Here is a 22,234-nt window from a genome sequence, read left to right on the forward strand (position 1 = left end):
TTTGTCCTTTGTTTAAAGGTCTTTTATTTTCGAAACAAAAGAAAGTAAAATATGCTAAACATCTAAACTGAGGACAATTGGAGTGAAAACTCAATGAAATCACGGTTAAAATCTCTAGGTCGATATTATTGTCTTCTTCAATTAAAGATGAAAAATAAATTAAACTAAAATATAACACAATTAAATCCTAAAGAGGAATGATATTCTGTTTAACTGCAATTGATCAGGTAACTGAAGAACAATCTACAATCAAACACATGCGAGTAAATATTGGTGATTAATGATCACTAATTTAAAACACAAACATCTGAGCTCTTTTTATTTAAAATAAGCTGATTTAGATTAGATTATTCCAAAATAAGAGCCTTTTTATGACAAATGTGAGCAAAATATAGTTATTGTGCCACTAATGTCAAAAAAGCACAATTTTGTGATTGCAGAGTTTCCATTAAATAAACAACACAATAAAAATCACACGTAAAGAAGTTTGTTCACATGATAAGTCATTAAGAGACGTGATGTCATCAGCTACTTCCTGTCGTCTTTCTCCTGTTTTCTGGTGATATTTATTAATATTCCGACAATGTTGAAGAAGTACAATTTCCCAATGGCGGGATATTTAAAAACACAAGTTTGTTCCCAGGATAAGTCATTAAAACATGCTGCTGCACCATCATCCTCCTCCTGCCACTTCCTGTTGGCTTCTTCTTTGTCGTTTCCGCTAGTAGTAACATTGGGTTGTTGATTACGTGACTCCTGCGATGCCAAAAGTTTTACATTGTGACTCATTTCAGAGTCACTGCAAAGGCAAAAAAAAGTTAAATAATCTAAAACATTTTATTTAAACACATTTCTAAAGAGTTCAAATGATTTTATTTCTGTTTCAGATGTTAACCACTGTGAAAAAGAGGAAGTTGTAGTTTAAGAGTTCATTTTTCTCTCTAGCTGAAAATATGTGTGAACATTAATGTTTGATACAAAATTTAATGAATTTATATTTTGTAATGTTTACTTGATGTGACAGTTTTACACCAAACTGTCAGCAAATCATTTAAGTAACATTTTCCAAATTTGTTGAAAGGTTTTCTTATTTATTGTTTTAAATAAAGAAATGTAAGGATTAAATAATTTTAGCGCTTTAATCTGAGAATCAAGACAGAAAAAGCAGGATTTGATCTGAACTTTGAGCCTCATTCTGAGGGCAGGAAGGTCTCGGCCAGCTGAAGTCGGTGTTTGTCTTAAACTCTCCCGGCTGCTCGGGGAAATGGACAGTTTTCTTCTTTTCTGCAGAACAAAAGCAGCATTGTGAGCGCTCAGCCCACCGTTGTTGTTTGCAGCTGCACACAAACACACAGTGATGGCGATGATGGAGGCGCGGCCCGTCAGCTGACCAGAACCAGACAGATGAACATCCACAAACACTGAGACAGTCTGCATTTTATAGGAAAATGTCACATTTTTCTGCTTTAATCGTTTTTTTCTTAAGGTTTAGGCGTTACATTTAACAGAATACAGAGATTATGAACTGAATAATTCTTAATCTGATTGTTCATCTGTAAATTCACACAAAAACAACAGATTTTGTGAGGGCATATTTTAGCGTTTCTTGTGTCATCTTTCATGAAGCTTCATGTATTAGAGTCAGGGTAGATAGAAAAAAGGAAGAGTACATTTCTGCCAAAAATAAAAAAAGGACATTTCTGAGTTTCAAAAGTTTAAAATTTGCTTTAAAAAACACTCAGAAATTGTTGGATTAATCTTAGAAAATTAAAAAGAAAATCTGAGGTTGAAAAGTAAAAATTTGTTAGAAAAAAACATGGAAATTTCTGAGTTTCAAAAGTGAAAAATTTTTAACTTTTGGAAAATTTTAAAATTTGGAAAGGTGAAAATTTTTCACTTTTGAAACTCAGAAATTTCCTCTTTTCTGAAATTTTCTAGCAAATTCTAAACTTTTAGAGCTGAGAAATTTCCAAGTTTTTTCTTGAAATTTACTTTTTTCTCCAATATGCGGCATATTAAATGGATCAGATGAGTTTGAGTCTTCCTCTGTATTTCCTCAGTGTTTTTATAAAAGACTCTCAGAAAGCGCTGAAACAACACAGCCTTCATCTGTCATGCTGTCCATGTGAGACTCTGTTCATCTTTTCACTCACAGCGTTTATTTAAAAGCCGCAGCCTCTGAAGAAAACCTTAAGCTAATTCTTAATTAACATTTATCAAGTTAAAATTTACCTAGAATATTCTATACAGCATATTAAGAGAACAAACTCAAAAATATCTGAAACAATTTGTACGATTCGCTCATTGAATTGTTTTACATTAACTGCATTCTGGCGCCCTCTGCCGGCAGTAAGGCGAAACAACATATCAAAAAACAAAATTCAGAAAATATTCCGCTTTTTTGGAGGTTTAATAAAACTTTATCGCGTGTCAAACAAACTAAGATGGAATAAATAAATAATGGGAAAATATTTTTTGTATCTCGTATCAAAATAAAATTGGATGTAAATACATAATGAATTATTTAATTAAAATAATAGATAATTACTTTGAACATTCAATCATTAAATTGTGATTTTTTTTTAAATGTTAAAAGCTATTATTGATTATTTCTGCGTGGATTTTACTTATTTCCTGTGAAACAACAGGAACTCCCCAGATCGATAACACTGAAACAACAGCAGTAGTCAAGCCCAATTATTCTGGTTTAGGAGATTATTAGTTAAATTATGGGCCGCAGCAATGAAAGAAAATATTCTATGAAAATGAAACAAGAATTATTATTTGTTTTCTTTGGGGAAAATTCATCTTGGAAAGGAAAAAAAGTAGGGAAATAATAATCACATCACTAAGCCTATTTATGAAATAAATACAGATAAATAAAGAAATAAAAACAAATTCTAAAATGATTATTACAGATTTTCTCCGCATATAATCTTCCAACTTAAGTTAATTAATGTAACATTTCAACCTGTTAAATTAATATGTAATTAAGCTATTAAATTAAATATTCAATATTAGATAACACTACATGTCATCTAATATTGTTAGTTTTATTGTGGAACGTAAAACAAAATATTCACAATGTCATTTGTTAAAAAAATTATTAAGTTCTAACATCTCTAAAGCTATCAATTTTAAAAAATGTTTTATTATTGTTATTAACAGCATATGCAACAAACATCACACGTATTCACATCTGAATATATATATAACCATACTGAACTAATACATAGCGGTTTATCTTTCAGCCAATCAGCAGCGCTCTAGGGAAACAAGCGGACCAATCAGAAAGCAGTGCGCCCTCTTTGCGGTTCACCTGTTTAGTTCATAACCTGACTGGACCCGCTGCCTGCTTCATTCGGAAAACACGAATCGACGCGATGGACGGCGGAACCGAACCGCGTCCTGTCTCCATCCGCTGCAGAAAGTAGCGCCCCGGGTCATGGCTCGGAGTCGATCCGACTTCCTGCCGCTGCTGCCCCGCCGGAATGCCCGGCTGGACTCGTTCCTGAAGCGGAACACGGAGCGGGCTCTGTACGAGCGGATCCGAACCTACGAACCGTGCGTGGTGGTCTCTGACGTCATCAACAAGGTCTACATGTACGCGGTGCTGAGTTCCGAGCGCGTGTACCTGACGGAGTTCCCGCCGCGCGCGCTGACCGCCGCCGTGAGCTTCGAGCGCGTGCGCGACATCGAGCTGGTGAGTTTAAAACAGAAAATAAGAAGATTGTTTTCATTGTTGAAATTCACCTTTAAGTGACGGTTATCACCAACAAGTCAGGTGATAAAAAAACTTTTTTCTTTTTAGTTGACCTCAAAGTCAAAGTTCATATTGTTCACAACAGCAAAATACAAAGGTGTATCAGAGCCATGGCAGAAAAAAAGGAACAAAATTCTGCCAAAAACGTAAAATTTCTTAAATTAAGCTTCGATCTAGGAAAAGTATAGACATTTCTGAACTTCAAAAGTTGAAAGATTTTCTACAAAAACATTCAGATTCCCAAAAGTTGAAAATGTTTGAATTTTCAAGCTTTTTTTCTAGAAATGTAAATGAAAATCTCAAAAATCTTTTTTTTTTCCTCACAAATTTTAGACTTTGAGCTCAGAAATTTCCTGGGTTTTTTTTTGTTTTTTGGGGGGGAAAATTCCAGAGATTACTCTCAAAATTTCTGAATGTTTTGGATGGAAATTAACTTCTTTCTTTAACGGGCCGAACACGCCGTTGTACATTCCAACTGATCCTAGTTATCAGAAAAGTAGTTTAATAGTTTCTATCTAAACTCAGATGCACTGAATTGTTGCATTCACTCCTCCTGCACCAGCAGGGGCGACAGTGGAGAGGAAAAACTCCGCTTTAACAGGAAAAGAACCTCCAGCAGAACCAGAACCGGACTCAGAACCACTGGCCATCTGAAATAACCAAGTGGAGATTTGAGAAGACCAAAGATGAACATGAAGTTAACGTTTGAAATAATGCAAATAATGAAAACTGCAGAGTAGTAAGTGAAGAAAGTGAGTAGAAGTGATGATAATCCAGTCGTTTCAATTGAAGGAAAAAAGCAACATTTGTTATATTTTCAGCTGCTGTTTCTCTAAACTCTTTGAGAAACTTGTTCCCTTCCTGGCCTGTGGGGGCGCTGCACCAAGAATCACTGAAGGAAACGACACAAAAACCTCTGAAAATGCCGAGTTCAACTTCCTTCATCACAACATGTAAAGAAACAGGGAGTGGCCTTAGAGACCATGAGCCACTTCTCCTATTAGCATTATGCTAGTACATTTTTTAGGTTGTATTTACCCAGAATGCCCTGCGCTGTAGTCCACTTCCTGCTTTTGGAGCAGTCAAACCGAGGTTTTTAAATGGACCAGGGTTCGCTTTTTTGTTCGATCAAACATTCTCTGGCATTAGCCACACCTAACGGTAGTTAGCTTCTTTTAGCTAATTGTGGCTTTAGTTTTTCAATTTCCTGGTTTATTTTAAGTCCTGCAACCCTTTTAATCTAGAGAAAAAATTGACAATGATTACAATTAAACCCACATCAAAAACATTTCAATCAATGTAATCAAACAGGTATAAGAAGGAATCTATTTTCAGACTCCAACTAGAAGCTGATTATGATTCGAGTCGCTGACTGTAAATTATTTTTAAACAAACCGACCCAGTGCAGGAGCTGAAAATAGGTTTAACATTAGTACAACACAACTTAAGCTGGCAGCTAAATCTGTGATTCCCGTAGTTTGTTGTTATGTTAGACGCTTAGCAATAATCCCAACTGTGCTAACGTGACGGATTAGTGCTGGAGTCGACCTCTGATGGCGCCATCATGGCTGCAGCAGCTCACCTGGACAATCTGTCAGTGAAACTCCCTGAATAAATAAACGCTTGGCTCCCGCTTCCGTCTCTCTGCTTCTGCAGGGTGGAAAAATGTTGAAAATTAACCAATGTCAAAAAAAATGTAGCTGATTTTCAACATATAAATAAATGTAATCATCAAGTTTGTGCATAATTCCGACACAATTAACCTAAAAATGATGTAATTTCTGTTACAGCAAGGTTTCACAAATTTTGTTTAGTTAATTTATAAATTTTTACATTTTTAAATGATTATTAAGACCTATAGTGTCATAGAAGTAAACACAAAAAGCTAGTGGTAGCTTTAACCGTCTGGAGTCACAAAGCAGTGAAGTTGTCTGACTCAACCGTTTGCCTGATGAAAAAGTCTGAATCTTAACATAGATTAAAAAGTCTAAAATGGTAATTTAAGACCTGGGAATAAGATTAAAGGCTAACTTACTTAAACAAATTTAAGACATTTAAGGCCTTAATTTTAGATACTTGAGTTTAAGACTTTAAGGATTCACAGGGAAACCTGAGAGGTCATTTTTTTATTCTATAAATAAAACAAGAATAAAGGAATTTCAGAAATGTATTCAGAGATTTCAATTGTATCACTTTTAGTTCATAAATCAACATAGATTTGCAATGAAAAAATTGAAAAGTTTCTTAATATGTCTGTCAAATATTCCTGACTTAGTGCTGAACTTCCTGTTTTACCTGTGCAGGTGAACGACCTCCCAGATTTCCTCAGTTCAAAGGACAGGGAGCGCTGTCAGCACATACGGATCACCTACATCCCAGAAAGGCCGGCAGAGAAGGAACCTGATTGGTTACAGAGGGAGTTGGGGGTGGGGCTTCCTCCTGTGGCCCCGCCCCCTCGCAGAGCCAGCCACTGTCCAATCAGAACACACGACTTAAAAGGTGCTAATAAATTTGTTTTCATAACTTACGGTTACAGCCGTGTCTAAGCTAAAATGCTATGGCTAGCATGTTGGCTGACTTTTAGATAAGCCTTAAAATATGCTAACAGCCATATCTAAGGTAAAATTAGCTAAAATGCTATGGCTAGCTAAAATGATGTCAGTAGCATGTGTGCAATCACTAGCATGTTGACTGACTTTTACTTATGATAACAGCAATATCTAAGTTAAAATGGGCTAAAATGCTATATCAGCTAACATTCTGTGAATAGTATGAGTGGTATAACTAGCATTTTTTTACAATACAAAGTATGCTAACAGGAGTGTATAGGCTAAAATTAGCTAAAAGCTAATGTTTGCTAAAATGCTGTCAGTATAAATGGTATACTAGTTTATTCAGTATGTGAAGTTTAGCTTTTATATCAAAATATTAGCTAAAATATGCTAGAATCCTGGTGATGTGCTCGTGGTGCAAAAAGAAAAAGCTACGCTGAGAGTTTAACAGATTCATTAATGTCTAAATTCTGGTACAATAATCTGTGATCTGATCTGAGGAAAACCGAGAAGCCGGTGTGACTTTCCTTTGTTCTGAAATCTTTACCTGTAATCCTAACCTCCCCGTGTTTCTGCTTCCCTCACAGGATATCCTGCAGACAGGTGAGCACACACCTGTTTGAATTTCTACCATGTTAGGAGTTTGTATTGACTTTCATTTTGTTACCTTCCTGGCGGATAAAGTTACCAGTTTGAGAATTTCCTCTTCACCATCCAGTATTGATCTGATATCAAAACACATGAAAGGTTTAATCTGAGGCGTTTGTTTTTGCTGTTTTTACATATTAAATTTTATTTCTTAATATTTTTTTGAATGTAATTTTATATTGTTATCTTTTAAAAGTATTTTAAATGATAACTTTTTTATTTTTTCAGATTAAATGTATTGTTTTGTTTTTATTTATTCTCACTGCTGGTTTCAAATTTCTACTTTAAAATTTTTACTTTTCAGTTGTTTCTGCTCAATGTTTAGGAATCAGCAGCAACCAAATTTAGATTCTGCTAAATACCATGTTGGTAAAGCGCTTTAGCATTAGCTTCTGCTAAATATGTTCTTATGGTGCTTTAGTGTTAGCTTCAGTTAAATGTTGCTTTGGTCTTTTAGCATTAGCTTATGCTAAATAATATTTTTATGGTGCTTTGGCATTACCTTCTGCTAATTACTATGTTGGTCGCACTTTAGTGTGAGTTTAATATTTTGGTATAGCGGTTTAGAGTGAGCTGAACTTAGGGTTAGCGCTAATAACCTTTTAGTTAGCCATACCCACCACTGCTACCAAATCCAATATAATAAGACTTGCTAGTAAGACAGAAATGCGTTGAATTAAACATTTAATCCAGATTTAAGTCTCATTTTGCAGCAGCTCTGTTGTTTTTGTTGCAGCCCTCTGGGATTTTACTGCTCTGCTAATTCCTGTGAGTTTCTGTCAGGAAACGGCGTGTCGACAGTAATGAGACGAAGAAAGGAAGATTTACTGTCACGGTCTCTGAATGGTTGCCTGCAGGCCACAAAGGAAGCTGATGTAAACAGTGCAGAGTGTAAATGTGTCCATGTGCTGCTCCACTGGGACGTCATTAAAAGCTAAATCCTTCAGGAACAGCAGCTGTCAGGAGTTCAGGACAGAATGACGACAAACAGCAGCTAAAGAGAAGCAGAAACGTTCAAGGACAAACTTTAAAATGACGGCATCCACCAGTGGTGCAGGAGAAAACTGAATTTACAGATGTCCTCTTGGGATTTAAAAAAACATACTGGTCAAATTTCAAGATGGCCGACCTTTTCCAAGATGGTGCCGTGGTTGTCAAGAACAGTTATTTTATCATAGATGAATGCTTTTGTGTCAAATCTGACATAATTGGGCCAATAGAAATCTTTCCAAGATGGCCACCATGGTTGTAATGTTTGCACTGATATCGCCAGCAGTTACTGCCGATGGTGGACATGCTAATTTTAAACTTGTTTCCAGATTAAATTTTTACAGTGCTGTGCTGCTGCATGTTGCCATCTCTGTTCAACTTGTTGCTGTTTTCAGCTGGTGGAAGAAAGAGGAGCTCCAGCCGGTGATGAAGACCAGCCGCTCTGCCTCCTGCCCCGACCCGGAGACTCTGGGCCTCCCCAGGATTCCTCATCCTCATCCTCTTCCTCATCCTCATCCTCCCTCGGCTCCTTCCTCACCACCAGAGGAAAGCCTGAAACCAGCAGAGAGCCGCCAGGTGAGGGCGGCTTCCAAAAGCTAAATAAAACTTTAATTTCTTTAGATTTACACAAATTATCAGCGTTAAAGATAATAAATGACAACGAGGAAAAAACTCCAATTGTTTTGTAGAAATTATTTAAAATGGGAAAGAAAGGAGAACATATTCAAATAAGGCAGGTGAGTTAAGAGAGGAAATAAAGGGTTAAGACTGGAAAACCTGGGATTGATTTCAGGATTTTCCAGGCCTGGAACAGTTTAGAACAATTCCAGATTAATTCCCGGTTCTGCTTGGTTCCTCCCGTGTTTCCTTTGCTCTTTCTGTCCTTGGTTCCTTTCATCCTTCCTTATCTCCTTATTTCCTTCCTTCCTTCCTAAACGGACCTCATTCCCACTGTTATGCACGGCGGAGGTTCTGTGATGCCGTGGGCCTGTTTCTCTTCTAAATACTTAGTGCCACTGAAAAACGGGTCGATTTAAACGGCAGGGTCAAAGGTCACGGCGTTCTGTTTGGTCCAAACTCAGCATGGTGTCCCTCATGGCGGTTCCAGGTGACCCGGAGGATCGGCTCCGTCCTGACCCGGCTGCTGAGGCGGGACCGAGCGGACTTCAGGGAAGAGAGGGAAGCCGAGCTGCACCTGTACGTGGTTTCTGAGACCTCCACCCTGTACCTCCACCTGCAGAGCTGCTGGAACAGCTTCGTCATCGTGGGTCGAGACTCAGAGGTCAGTCTGGTTCTGTTGGACGGCTGTCTGACAGCCAGATGTCTGTGTCCAGAGGTCGACCCTGCTCCTGGACCCGGTCTACAGGAGGAGGAGCACGCCGTCGTCCGACTCCATCAGGTTGGAACAACTGGTCTTACTTTTATTTCAGAAGTGAATTAAACTCTCTGCTCTTCAGTGATCTGACCGTCTCTTCTAACTAAACTCTGGATTATTAATCTGGGAACATCATTTCCCAGTGAAACATGGCGTTCACTCCACCAGAGTCCAAAGACAAGAAAGGACAAAAAGAAACTCATTTCTCATCTAAATCAGCCAGTAGATCCAAACGCTCCCCATGTTTGATTCTGTTCTCTGTAAAACCAAAAAAACAAAAGATCCCTTCCTTCATCACCCGGAAAGTCCTTCTGATGTTCTCTGTCTTTGGTCCATCTTTCCTCTGGTCCTTCCTTCCACCATTTTCTTTCTCTCCTCATCCCTCGTTTTTGGAAGAAAACTTCAAGACAAGGCAAGTTGGAGATGCTCCTTCATTCCTCCATTCTGCCCTCCTTCCCTTCCTTCCTTAGTTAATTCTACCTTTGTCTTTCCTTCCTCTGTTTCTCCTTTTCATCCTTCAGAAAGAAGAGGAACTTCAACAACAAGGAAACTGCAGATGCACCAAAATGTGTCAGAGGCCCAGACCACACTGGTGTTATGCACGGCGGAGGTTCTGTGACCCAGTTGGTCAAACAAGCCGTGTTTCTAATGGTTATGCAAATTTTGACAAAATAAAAAAACAAAAGACATGCAAAGTAGGCATGTTTCCGTGAACCAGATTATTCAAAGCATCACCATATTTAGTGTTGACGCTATGAAGTTTGTGCCTCTGGTAAGGCACAAATTACAGCTGCTAATCAGCCATAGTTTGGAAATCAGGGAGCATCTCTCAAAGCGTCCTGTCCACGACTCTTATTGGTTCCTGCCATGCAAAGCAATGGCAGGAACCTATTACTCTACACCTAATAAGGTGTCTCTTTATTATTGGGGCCTGCCCCATAGCAATGCATAAGGAGAGCAGTGACTGACTTGCTTACTTGATATTTTTACATCAAGTAATTGCTTTCATGAGCATATGACTGATTTAATCCAATGACTCTTATATATTGGATGAGTGTGGCCCTTTGAAATGAAGCTTAACAAAAATGTCTAAATTAAAGCCTTGACAATTTTTACATCATGTAATTGCTCTTTTAGGCTTTATGTGACTGGTTTATCCAAAGCACTCTCACATATTGGATTAGTGTGGGCATTTATTATTAAGCTTTCTGCAAATTCCAAAACAACAGCCTCAATATGACCCTCAGGTTACTGCACCACCACAGGCAGTGCAATAATATCATTCTGCATTATCTGTTTCTCTCAAGTTAGGCTAATGCTAACTTGAGAACTTTGAACTGCCTTGCACAGCAAGGCAGTTCAACTAAACAACTAAAACAACTAAACAACTAAAACAATGGCGGGAACCTGTTGTTATGCACCCGTTACCGTTAATTATGGTGACCAAACGTCCGTATTTCACGTCCTGTCCCGGGCGTCCCGGGTTTTTCTTAGAAAGTGAGGAAATGTCCTGTGTTTTAAATTATCTTCATTGGACCATTAAATTTACGGGCACTAGGGCCCTGCGCACCGCGCTGCGTGTGACGTAATCCCTGAGCCGCGTCAGTGCGGGCAGCCCTGCGTGGCTGTCAGTAACAACATGCCATGTTTACCGACGGTTTACTAAAGAGTTTCTCCGCCTTCAGACCGGGTTCGTTTTTGGTACATTTTGAGTTATTTTTGCTACACAAGAGGTATTTTTTGTTAATTAGCTAATTTGTTAATTTATTTTTTCCAATAGTCTACAGAACAGACATTATTTCGTTCATTACTGAGTATCATGTTATTGGGAGCGGAGAGTTATTGTTAACTTTTATTAAGTGAGGGATGTTTAGATGAGACATTATTTCTTTCATTGTGTTATTCATTCATTACAGGAATTGTTAAGCATTTTTTAATAAATACAATTTTAATAAAATTATCATTTGTTATTGGAGATACAATAACAAATGATAATTTTATTATTGTCAACAGCAATAACTGCATCCTCCAGTAGCCCCTCCAGGACATGAAAAGGCTGGTAAACAGTCAGAACCCGACCCAAACCCGTAGGTAGAGGGAGAGGCTGTCTGTCCCCCCCCCCTGTTGCACCAAGACGGGGGCAACAAGTCAGCCCAGTCCTGCCCAGCGCCTCTCACAAGGGGCAACTCCAGGGTGGGGCCTCATGATGGGGCCAGCAGAACCACTGTTTCCAATGGTCGTTTTCATCATCAGGATCTTTGGGCTGCACTTGGTCTGGTTCCTCACCTTGGACCCGTCTGAACTGGGGGGCCCAACCAGAGGCATGAAGCCCCACAGCAAGACTCCTAGGATCACTGGGACACTCAAACCCCCCCACCACGATAAGGTGGCAGCCCATGGGGGGGTGTGTGTGTGTGTGTGTAGGTGGGTGTGTGTGTGTGTGTAGGTGTGTGTGTGTGTTTGTATGTAAATATGAAGTAACCTGTTAATTATGTAAGAAAGAGAGAAAATGAGAGAGAGGAAGAAAGTTGTTTTTTAAGATCAGGAAACAGATTCTGATCTTTGGTCCAGTTGAGGTGAAATGAATCTTTTTAGGTTTTAAAAAAGATTTTTAGGCTCTAATAAAGTTTTTTAGGCCGTTATTTAACAGGATGAACAGGAAGTTGGAGGAGAGAGAAGGAAACGACATGCAGCCGATTCCCCAGGACTGGGAATTGAACCAGGTTGACAAACAAAACCTAGAAGTAACGTCCTAATCAAAACATCATTTACAGTTTTACTATAAATCTGGTTAAAAAATAACTGAATTATCCATTTCTTAGCCCCTTTTCCTTCTCTTTTATACAAGCAGGCAGCACTAAGCTCAACAACATAAAAGTTTTATATTTATTACAAAGTATTGATCTAAGAATCGATTTCTGATTAAATTCTCTGTTTTCATGCTTTCATTGATTCTTCTTCTTTTTACCTTTTCTACAGTTTTTCATATTAAATTGCACTTTTTGTTAAGTTTCTTATATTATCTTGAATCTGTATTTATAAATAAAGACTAACAGAAAGATCACAGTAACTGTTATTTTTGATAAAACAGTTTTTTCTTATAACAAACAAACCAGATAAAACAAGTTTGATCTTCTTTATGGTCCAGATTATTAAATTATGATCAGATTAAACTCTAATCTTCAATTAACATCCTGGAACCTGAAGAAATCCAAACCTGTTAAATCAGCTTTTAATGTTTGGTATAAAAACAAAAACAGGATTTATCAAATAAAAACAGGAGAATGAACTGAACTTGTGTTGATCCTTGCTGGTCATGTTGACACTCAAAGAGCTTCACACTACAGTCACATTCACACACATTCACACACACATGCAGGTCAGAGGGCAACTTGTCACTAAGTGCCCTGGGGCAGATCAACATGTGGCTGAGGAAGCTGGAATCGAACTTGCAACCTTCTGGTCACAAGATGACCACTCTACCCGCTGAGCCACAGTCACACTAAAACAGCCACTGCATGATCCTTTTATAATCTTTTTAAAATACAGATTTAAACAGTTTAATGAGCTACAATTCAGTGCAATTTAATATAAAAAGTGAGTAGAAAAGGTCAAAGGTCAAACCATAACAGCACAAGTACAGAGAAAATAAACAGAAATCATTATTATTATTAAATTAAAACATTTTAACTCTTAAATCAATACGTTGCTATAAATATTGAGCCGAGTGTTGAGCAGCACTGAACCGTCGACCGCAAACCCAGCGGAGGGAAAAGGGCTAAAGAACGACTGACCAGTTAATCTGACCAGTTAATCTGACCAGTTAATCTGACCAGTTTAACAATAAAACTGAACTTTATGGTTTGGATTTTCTTAAATTCTTTTGGGTCGATTTGCAGCGACCAACTGACCTGACCGACATGTTTTAGGAGATGTGGGGGAAACCGGAGCACCCAGAGAAAACCCACACAAACACGGGGAGATCATGCAAACTCCACACAGACGGTCTCTGTGAAGACGCAGCGCTACCCGCTGCACCACCGTGCTGCCCTCGTTTTTTCCAATTGGGTTGGGAAGGGATCTATTTTCTAGTTTGTCAACGGGGGAAAACTTTTTAAATTTTAAATTTGACGGAGCGTGGCATGGCGCCCCGTTCACAGAGGATACAACCTCCACACGTTCGATTCCAGTCCTCGGTTCGATTCCTGCACGTCTTTCTCCTCCTCTAAATCTCACAATCAAGAACTTCAGACTTGTTCTTGATTCTCTTCACTGTTTTCTTTCTTTTTCGGTTTCTTCCACCTCAGAGTGTTTTGGACCTTTTTCCAAAATGAAATTCTGGATTTTTTCTTTTTCCGGTCCTCCAGGATTTGGGCCAATAAATCCCGGAGGATTTGTTGGTCTCTTTCTCCAGAGATCTTGGTCTCTGCTGAGGATTCAGGATCTGAGGAACAACCTGATAAAGGTTCTCCTGAGATTTCCTCCTCTGGAGAAACCTCTGGACTGGAGATTTTAACCGGGTCATTTTGGTTCTGAGAATTTTCCTCCTCTTGGGAAACTGTGAGATGTTTCTGGTGGAAATCTTCTTCCTCAGCTCTCTGACTGTCGGCCAACAGTAAATCATTTCTTGATGTTTCCAGGTCATTTTTCAGACAACTGATCTCTTCCTGATGTTGTTCTGCTTGTTGTTTTATTGCAGTAATTTCGGTTTCGTACCGACAGTTCAGATCTTGGTACAAACCGTTTACCTCCTCCAGCTCAGTCTGGATGCTCCTTTCCTTCTCCTGCAGGAATTTGATCTTTGTTGTCGTGTTTTCCTGGAGGATGGCATATTCAGCTCTCAGAGTGTCCAGACTCACTTTGTCCTCCTCTCTTTTCTCCATGTGATCTTTTCTCTCCTCTATCTGGTGCTTGTAAGTTTCAACTTCCTGTTGTAAACTCCTGATTTCTGTTTCAAACCTACATTTTATCTCCTGGTGTGAAACCTGAACCTGATTCAGTTCATGGATCATCTGTTTCTCTCTGTTTTGCCAGATTGTTGTTTCTTCTGACATGTTTTGGAGGAGCTCCTCCTTCTCTGCTCTCAGTTTGTCCAGACTCATCTTGTCCTCCTCTCTTTTCTTCAGGTGAACTTTTCTTTCCTGCTTTATCTGCTGCTGAAGTTTTGTTAGTTGTTGCAGTGCAGAAAGTTTTCTCTCCTGGATGATATTCTCTTTCTGTTCTCTGTTTGAACGAGCGATTTCCTCCTGCTTTATCTTCATCTCGTATGTCTCGACCTGCTGCTGTATTTCCATGATGTTTCTTTCAAATCTACATTTTAGCTCCTCATATGAACCGTGAACCTGATCCAGTTCCTGGAGAATCTGCTTCTCCCTCTTCTGCCTGATTGTTATTTCTCTGGATGTTTTTTGGAGGAGCTCCTCCTTCTCAGCGCTCAGGTCTTTGATCAGCTGCAGATTCTCCTTCTCTCTTTCCATGTTGGAGTCTTTCTCCTGTTTCAGCTCCTCCTGATATTTTTCAGAGTCTTCCTTCAGTGTAGAAACATCTCTTTCATATTTACTGTTCAGTTCCTCATATGAACATTTGAACTGAATCAGTTCTTCTTGCAGATGTTTCTCACTGTCTTGCAGGAACTCGATCTTTTGGGACATTTCCAGAAACATTTGATCTTTTTCAGCCCTCAGGTTCTCCAGCAGTCGTTCCTCATGAAGCTTCACTTCATGAATCTTTTGTCTCTCTTCCTCCTGCCTCAGCAGAGCATCATCAGCTTCTTTCTTGGAGCTCAGCTCCTCGAAGGAAGTCTGGAGTTGGTTCAGTTGTTCTTGCAGCGCCGCACTTTTCTTTCTCTCAGCCTGAATTTCAGCTACAAAAGCTTCCCGGCTGAGGAGGTGGGCCACCTTCAACTCCTCAAAGTCTTGTTGTAAAGACTTCTTGTTCATGTGTTTCACGTCGCTGTGAACCTTGGAAGCAGTGACCGCAGCGTTAAGGACTGCTGGGTCACTGAACTTCTCTAATCTCTCTAGTTCCCTCTTTGCATCTTTGGCCTGGTTGATGAAAGTTTCTTTGAGATCTTTCTGTTTTTTTAACTGGAGTTTCGTCTCTTCCAGTTCGGCCTCCAGGTGAGACAGTCTCTGGTTGTCTTCAAACCTTCCTGCTCTCTCCATTTCCAGGAGGTAGTTGAGTCTCTGGATTTCCCCGTGGAAGACAGTCGGGTGTGCAGGAGGGAACCTGCCTGGGGGGTTTTGCTGGCCTCCCCGTCTCCAGTGGGATCCCATCGATCCACTGTTGAATCTCGATGAATGATGAGACATTTTCTCCAAACTACAATCACTAAAATCGTTGATCTGTAAACTTCTCTAAAGGGCTTTGCGAACGTCTGAACTGGTCAGGGATATTGCAAGCAATGAAGAATATGCAGAATTGTGTTGCATACAATTCTGCAGTTGATGACATCACAGACTGTGACAATGACATCAGAGTTTTCATTTGCTGGTGGTGTGACATCATTCCACCACCAAATATCTCACTCTTTATTCTTGTTTACATTCAAAATAGTCCAGGATTCTCTTGTTTTTATCCCAGATATCAGGGCATCAAATTAATTTCCATTTTGGGCCAAATTAAAACCCTGAATGTTCACAAACTGACACGGTAAAAAGCTCAACCGGGATCCAAACTCCTCTTAGAACTACCGGAGGTTCAAACTCCTGTCATTCATCTTTAGCTTACAGAAAAACCACCAAGCCGCCAAATAAACAAAAGCAAACTGACCAATAAGATTTAAGCTTCGGCGTGCCCTTTGACCCCCACAGACTCAGACGTGCGCTATGTACAAGATGTTTTGAGACATAAGATCTTTTTCTCCTCTATTGTAAAGAGGATTCGATAATAAAAATTTCAGAAATTTTTATTTTCTTTTTTTACTTCAAGGTAAATCTTAAGTTAGACAGAGTGGGTGCAGCCTGCAGGCGCTGCTGCCCTCCAATAAAATCCTGCAGGTCTGAACTTTAACCATAGAGTTAAAGTTTTATGCATAAAGCAATTTATTTAAAAATTTTTTTTGTAATTTGCTTTTTAAAAAATCTAAATATAAACAAATGTTATTACTTCAATTTAAAAACATTAAATTAAATAATTTCGTTGGCGGTGCTCCATAATGACAATGGCTATTTTTAGAACTTGCTCCGCGGGTAACTGACAAGATCCCCTCATGCGACAGGGGTCCCGCGGGCCCTGTGTTGGTGACCCCTGCACCCCTGCACTGCCTAAGCTAATGTTAGCTTAGGCAGTTCGCTAGCATTAGCCTGTTAGCTTAAATAAGCTATTAGCTATATTTCTGACTTACTAGCCATGTTTAGTTTGCTGAAAGGAGTAAGTAAAGTACAGACAACATGCTAGTGATGCCCCACATGCTACTGACAGCATTCATGCTAACATTAGCATTTTGGCTATTTTTAGGTGATACACTTACTTTATCATACTGAATGGTGCAAATCCATGTTAGTGAAGATGTTTGTGACTTTCCACACATTATTGACTACTATTTAGCAAAGCTTAGGCAGTTCATTAGCATTAGCCTTTTAGCTTAAATAAGCCATTACTTGTTTTTCTGACTTATTAGCCATGTTTAGTATACTGAATGGAGTACCGTAATTTCCGGACTATAGAGCGCACCTGATTATAAGCCACACCCCCTACATTTTTAAAGGAAATACATTTTTATACATACATAAGCCGCACCGGTGTATAAGCCGCATGTACCTACATTGAAACATGAGATATTTACAAAGAAAGACGGTACACAGAAGGTGTTTTAAAAGTTTTAATAATATGCCGTAGCTTTTCTTTCTGAACAGCAGCAATATAGCAAAACAACACTAACATGGCTGGTTTAAATAACAAACGGTTAAAAGTCACGGAGAGCCGTCATCCTCTTCCTCCTGTTCACTGAAACCATGGAAGTCTTCTTCCTCACTGTCTGTTTCCTTTATCGGCTCGATTGCTTTTAACTTGAAAACTGCATCATATCCATTTCTTTTTGCATTCTCCATGATGAGGGTCTGTTCAAGCTAATGTTATTCATGCACAAAGCACGATGTTACATTAGTCTTCCTCTACAGATAGCCTATATTCCAGCTGTCTCACGCTTACCTTTTCTGCTCCAGCGCCCCTACTGGCCGTTAGGAAAAAATTAATAAATAAGGCACATCGTTGTATAAGCCACAGGGTCGAAAGCGTGAGACAAAAGTCGCGGCTTATAGTCCGGAAATTACGGTAAGTGAATTACAGTCAACATGCTGGTGATGCCTCACAGGCTACTGAAAGCATTTAGGCTTATGTTAGCATTTTGGCTCATTTTTGCTCGTACGCTCATTTTAACACGCTGAATGGCGCAAGTCCATGTCAGTCGACGTTCTCGTGATTCTCCTCATGCTGTTGATCACGCTGCAGCTTTCTATGGCGTCGATGCTAACTTTCAGTGTCGGAACGCCGGGTCCAGACCGATGGGCGCCCTTTGGCAGGCCCCATTGAAATTTCTTCAGAAATTTTCTAGTTATTATTATTATTATTATTATTATTATTATTATTATTATTGATTGACTTGGCTACTTTTGAGCTATGCATATATTTGAAAATATCTGGTCCTCAGCCCTGCGACAGACTGGCGACCTGTTCAGGGTGACCCTGCCTCTCGCCCAGAGCGTTAGCTGGAGAGGCACCAGCAGCCCTCCTGACCCCGTTAGGGACAAGAGTGTTAGAAAATGGATGGATGGATGTCTGGTCTACACCCAGTAGACCAGTACACCATGACTTGGACTGGACTCCACCACCATTTAAAAACCAGCCTCAGACAGAAGAAAACGGTGGAGTCTGTTTGGTCTCTGCAGCGCGGAGCGGACGGCTCACCTGTTCGCTCAGCTGAGTTCGGAGCTCCTGCAGGACGGCATCACCGTGGAGAACCTGTACCTTCTGCTGCAGGAGCTGCGGACGGCGGCTCACCGCAACATCACGCTGAGGAGGCTCTTTTGGCGGGTGAGACGTTACGATAAAGCCTGCTGAACCGCAAACTGAAAATACCTGGAAATGTGGACAGAAATCAAGATTTTGACTCATTTATGTTTGTTTCCAGTCGGGTGAGGCGTTCGTCTTCCTGGTCCAGACTCTGGAGGAAAGTCTTCATGGCTGTCAGAGTTTCAGAGTTTACACCACAGATCAGCTCCTGTAAGAGACTCATGTTTACAGTCCCAACCTCCACCACCAGGGGGCAGATTTAGGTCAGGCTGAGGTTGTTTACCTCAAACAAGATCATCATTTAAAGTTTAAAGTTAAATTTAGATCAAACCTGTTTAACTATAAGGCTTAACCAAGTTTGACCTTAGGCAAGGTTAAAGTTAAGTTAGCTTCCAAAATTAGCATCATTGTTGTGAGAGAGATATTTCAGCAGAACCGATACCTCTGGTACTTGGGTACTTATGCTACTGCTTAGCATAATTAGCAGCTAAGTAGCATAAGCATATCATATGTTTATGGTAAGTAGCACACGTAAAGTATACTATTACTTAGCTAAGTAGCATACTAAGCAAAGTATGCTACTTAGCATAGAGAATCAGTGCACTACTGACTCACTAAGTAGCATACTTAGCTTAGCATAGAATGGTAATTTAATTATTGATCGTAGAAATTTAAGCTAGGCTAACGGCTATAAATTTAAGCTAGTGCTATAGAGATTTAAGCTAGGCTAATGCCACGGTAAGTTTGGGTTTGAATTAGGGCAGTTTGGCTTAGTTTTACCTGTAGATGAGGTTTGACTTTAAATATTGCTGTTCTGTATTGACTAAAGGAAAGCGACAAGACAAGAAAAAGTGTCAGGGATGGTGAGACAGTGGTGAGGTGTACGATTGGATGGACTCATATTTTTATGCTCTGGAGAAATTAGCTTAATTGAGCCTAGCTAACAAACGTCAGGTTAAGGTTCCACATCCAGGTCTAAATGCGTTTAAAGTTGCTTGAATCCCATTTTCAGCAGATATTTGTGCTAACGTTGCCAATCTTCTTCAGGCTGAGTACGCTGATCGTCCAGACGGTGGCCATCATGTTCAGAGAGACGGAGGTGGAAGTATCCAGGAGCAGCCTGCTGTTCGCCGAAAGGTAAACACAAAACCCCCATGAAGCCGTAAAACAGCTTCTGTCATGTCTGTGGGGTTTATTTTCCTTCTCCAGTTGCTGTCAGGTGGTGCTGATTTAATTCATTTTCACAAATTATGTGTAAGCTGATGATTTTTTAAATAATTCAAAACTAAATTAACTAAGAACTCAAATTTTTCATGTATTTTAAAATCAATTCAGTAGTGAAATATAAATTAGCAGCAGCTTCAGAACAGAAATAACAGAGTTGTCAACTTGAACAAACTGAAGTCAACTTGGAAACATGTTGAGGGACAAAAATACAGAAATTTACAAAAAGAGAGGAAGTTTCTGTAGCTAAATAATACATGTATTATGGTAATTTTTTGGGAAAAAAAGGAATAAATTTACACCTAAAAATCTAAATAAAAAAAATATAAAAAAAAACAAGAAAATAAACATTTTTAAACAATTTTCTTTTTAAATTTCTGTTATGAAAAATTAAAAATTAGTAAAAAAAAAAAAAAAAAAGGAAAAACTTGGAACTTTGAAAAGTCAAAAATTTCCAACTTTTCCAGTTCTGAAATTTCCAAGTTTTTTTCTAGAAAATTTCTGATATTTTTCTAGCAAATGTTTGAATTTTCAAACTACTCCTTGATTTTTATTTTTTTCTTTCATGGCCCTAATACAGGATCATATTTTTCAGCTTTAGAAATTTCCTCACGTTTTGTAGGTTTCTGTCATTTTTCTGTTTCCAAATCGACTCCAGATTGTTCAGGCTGACCGTTTTGCTCTGTCTGTTCTAAATTTAACGTTTATTTATGACATTTCACCACGTTTTCAGCTAAATGTTTGAGAACTCGCTGCATTCTCCCAGGAAATGCAGATAAACGGTGTTTCCTCCTTGCAGAGGGGCTCTGGTCTCCAGACTGCTGCTCGCCGTCATTTGTGATCCTGACGGTGAGAAGCAGAGTCAAGGATCCGCGTCTGACTCCGAGGTAAACTGGCTCACATTAGAGATTTATTAAAACATGCCATAAAACAACCAGTTAGTCTCTAACCTGTATCTCTGCAGCTTCAAGCTTTACTCTCAGAGTACCTGGATGCTGCCTGCTCTCTGCTGTTTGAGTTGCTGCTGTTGGGCTACGAGGTGAGTTCTGGCAGGAAGTTCACAACTTTCAATTCTGGTAAAGAAATATCTATAGATATTCCCGTATACATTTATCGGTAGATCTGTCCAAACTAAACACACCAGATCTAAAAGTTCCGGGATGTAAACTTCTGGTTTCAGCTGTAAATGCAGAACAAAATGTTTAGTTTTAAGGAACGTTCTTTGTTTTTCAGACCCGCCGATGTTTCCCTGGAGAGAACTTTGTGTCCGTGTCGTGGATGCTGAGAGTCGTTCAGCCTCACCCCCACCTGGTAAACCTTCCTCACAGGAGTCCAGCCGGTCAGCTCCTCCAGCTAACCTCAGTCTGTCCTCCGCAGCTGCCCTTCATCCGCCACCAGGCCCAGCAGCTGGTTCTGGTTCTGTCGGACCAGAACGGGTCGGTTCTGAGCCCGGCGCGGTCCGTTCTGCTGTTCCAGCGCTGTCGCCTCCTGCTGGCCTGTCTGCAGTACAACAACCAGCTGGCTCAGCACCTGCAGCTAAACTTCAGAGAGGAATTCAGGTCGGAGATCCCGAGCCTGCACTGCCGCCTAGTGGCAAACAACGCATACTGCAGGACGATAGGCCCAAATTAGTATAAAATATTAACGAAGGCGTACAATAGTAGATAGAATTTACACAGAAAATTTGGAAGGTTTTAGATTAATCTAAAACAATAATAATAAAAAAAAGACAGAAAATTTTAGCATTGAAAATTCAAAAATCTGCGAGAAAAAAACTGAAATTTGAGATTAAGCTTAAAAAAAAGAGATTTGCGAGCTTATGAAGTTGTACATTTTCAAGAATAAAACTAAAATTTTGACGTTTATTGCCAGAATAAAGATAGTACATTTTATAATATATGGTTATTATTTTTTTCAGACAATAAATCTTGGGTATTTGCCATAAATTATATTTAAATGTACAGCAGCTGGAATCACAACTACAACCGTTTGATGATTCAGTTTCTTTCTGCTCAGCAGATTCGCAGTGACTCCGTCCAGCGCCGAGGAGAAGCTGCAGCCTCGTTATCCGATCTGCAAGCCGACTGGAAGACTCGTTCAGCGCATCGTGACGCTCATCCAGCGCAGCTGAGTCCACAGGAAGCTAGAAGTTTACTGCAGAAACAAAACGCTCAGAATGTGCCTTTAGGGTCTTTATCAGCAGCAGGAATGATGCTGCAGGTCCAGTAACAACATCCACCTAATCAATAAATGATCAGTATTACAGCAAATCAAACTGGAATCGGCTGATTTGTTCAGTAATATTTGGGATTTAAAAAAAAAAAGATTCACTTTGTTTATTAATGAAAAAGTATTTTTACAAAGTTATTATTTAGCTCCATACGTGACAGCAGAGGTTTCATCCTGGAAACGACTGGACCTGGAAACGACTGGACCTGGAAACGACTGGACCTGGAAACGACTGGACCTGGAAACGACTGGACCTGGAAACGACTGGACCTGGAAACGACTGGACCTGGAAACGACTGGACCTGGAAACGACTGGTCCTGGAAACGACTGGTCCTGGAAACGACTGGACCTGGAAACGACTGGACCTGGAAACGACTGGACCTGGAAACGACTGGACCTGGAAACGACTGGACCTGGAAACGACTGGACCTGGAAACGAC

The 22,234-nt window shown here is 39.6% G+C and overlaps 2 protein-coding genes and 1 long non-coding RNA gene across 3 annotated transcripts in view; 1 reads left to right on the forward strand and 2 right to left on the reverse strand.

Moving 5' to 3' along the window:
- Positions 1-3,659, reverse strand: part of LOC122826420 (CD9 antigen-like) — an 18,699-nt gene extending 15,040 nt beyond the window's left edge. The window contains exon 1 of the mRNA XM_044108248.1: positions 3,320-3,659. The gene's annotated coding sequence lies outside the window, so the exon portion shown is untranslated. The remainder of the gene's footprint in view (positions 1-3,319) is intronic.
- On the forward strand, positions 3,446-22,150 carry lg23h12orf56 (linkage group 23 C12orf56 homolog). Its single transcript, XM_044108244.1, has 14 exons — positions 3,446-3,703; positions 6,067-6,262; positions 6,903-6,918; positions 8,349-8,529; positions 9,062-9,217; positions 9,288-9,352; positions 18,217-18,361; positions 18,459-18,550; positions 19,388-19,477; positions 20,364-20,451; positions 20,529-20,603; positions 20,798-20,875; positions 20,942-21,123; positions 21,584-22,150. The coding sequence occupies exons 1-14, from the start codon at positions 3,446-3,448 to the stop codon at positions 21,693-21,695; spliced, it is 1,734 nt and encodes a 577-aa protein (XP_043964179.1). The 3' UTR covers positions 21,696-22,150.
- On the reverse strand, positions 4,808-8,331 carry LOC122826422. The gene is made up of 7 exons (XR_006369790.1): positions 8,069-8,331; positions 7,792-7,957; positions 7,004-7,040; positions 6,863-6,908; positions 6,059-6,233; positions 5,346-5,413; positions 4,808-5,003 (listed from the first exon to the last, which is right to left on the reverse strand). It is a non-coding gene; the product is annotated as an uncharacterized LOC122826422 (long non-coding RNA).
- Positions 22,151-22,234: the final 84 nt, after the last annotated feature.

The sequence above is a fragment of the Gambusia affinis genome, linkage group LG23 (assembly GCF_019740435.1).
Source record: "Gambusia affinis linkage group LG23, SWU_Gaff_1.0, whole genome shotgun sequence".
Classification (NCBI taxonomy): Eukaryota; Metazoa; Chordata; class Actinopteri; order Cyprinodontiformes; family Poeciliidae; genus Gambusia; species Gambusia affinis.

Bases quoted from the DNA above. Each gene is read 5' to 3' on its own strand.
- lg23h12orf56 (XM_044108244.1), top strand. From the start codon at position 3,446: ATGGCTCGGAGTCGATCCGACTTCCTGCCGCTGCTGCCCCGCCGGAAT. The intron at 8,530-9,061 runs GTGAGGGCGGCT...TGGCGGTTCCAG, and splicing joins AACCAGCAGAGAGCCGCCAG to GTGACCCGGAGGATCGGCTC. The intron at 21,124-21,583 runs GTCGGAGATCCC...TCTGCTCAGCAG, and splicing joins AACTTCAGAGAGGAATTCAG to ATTCGCAGTGACTCCGTCCA.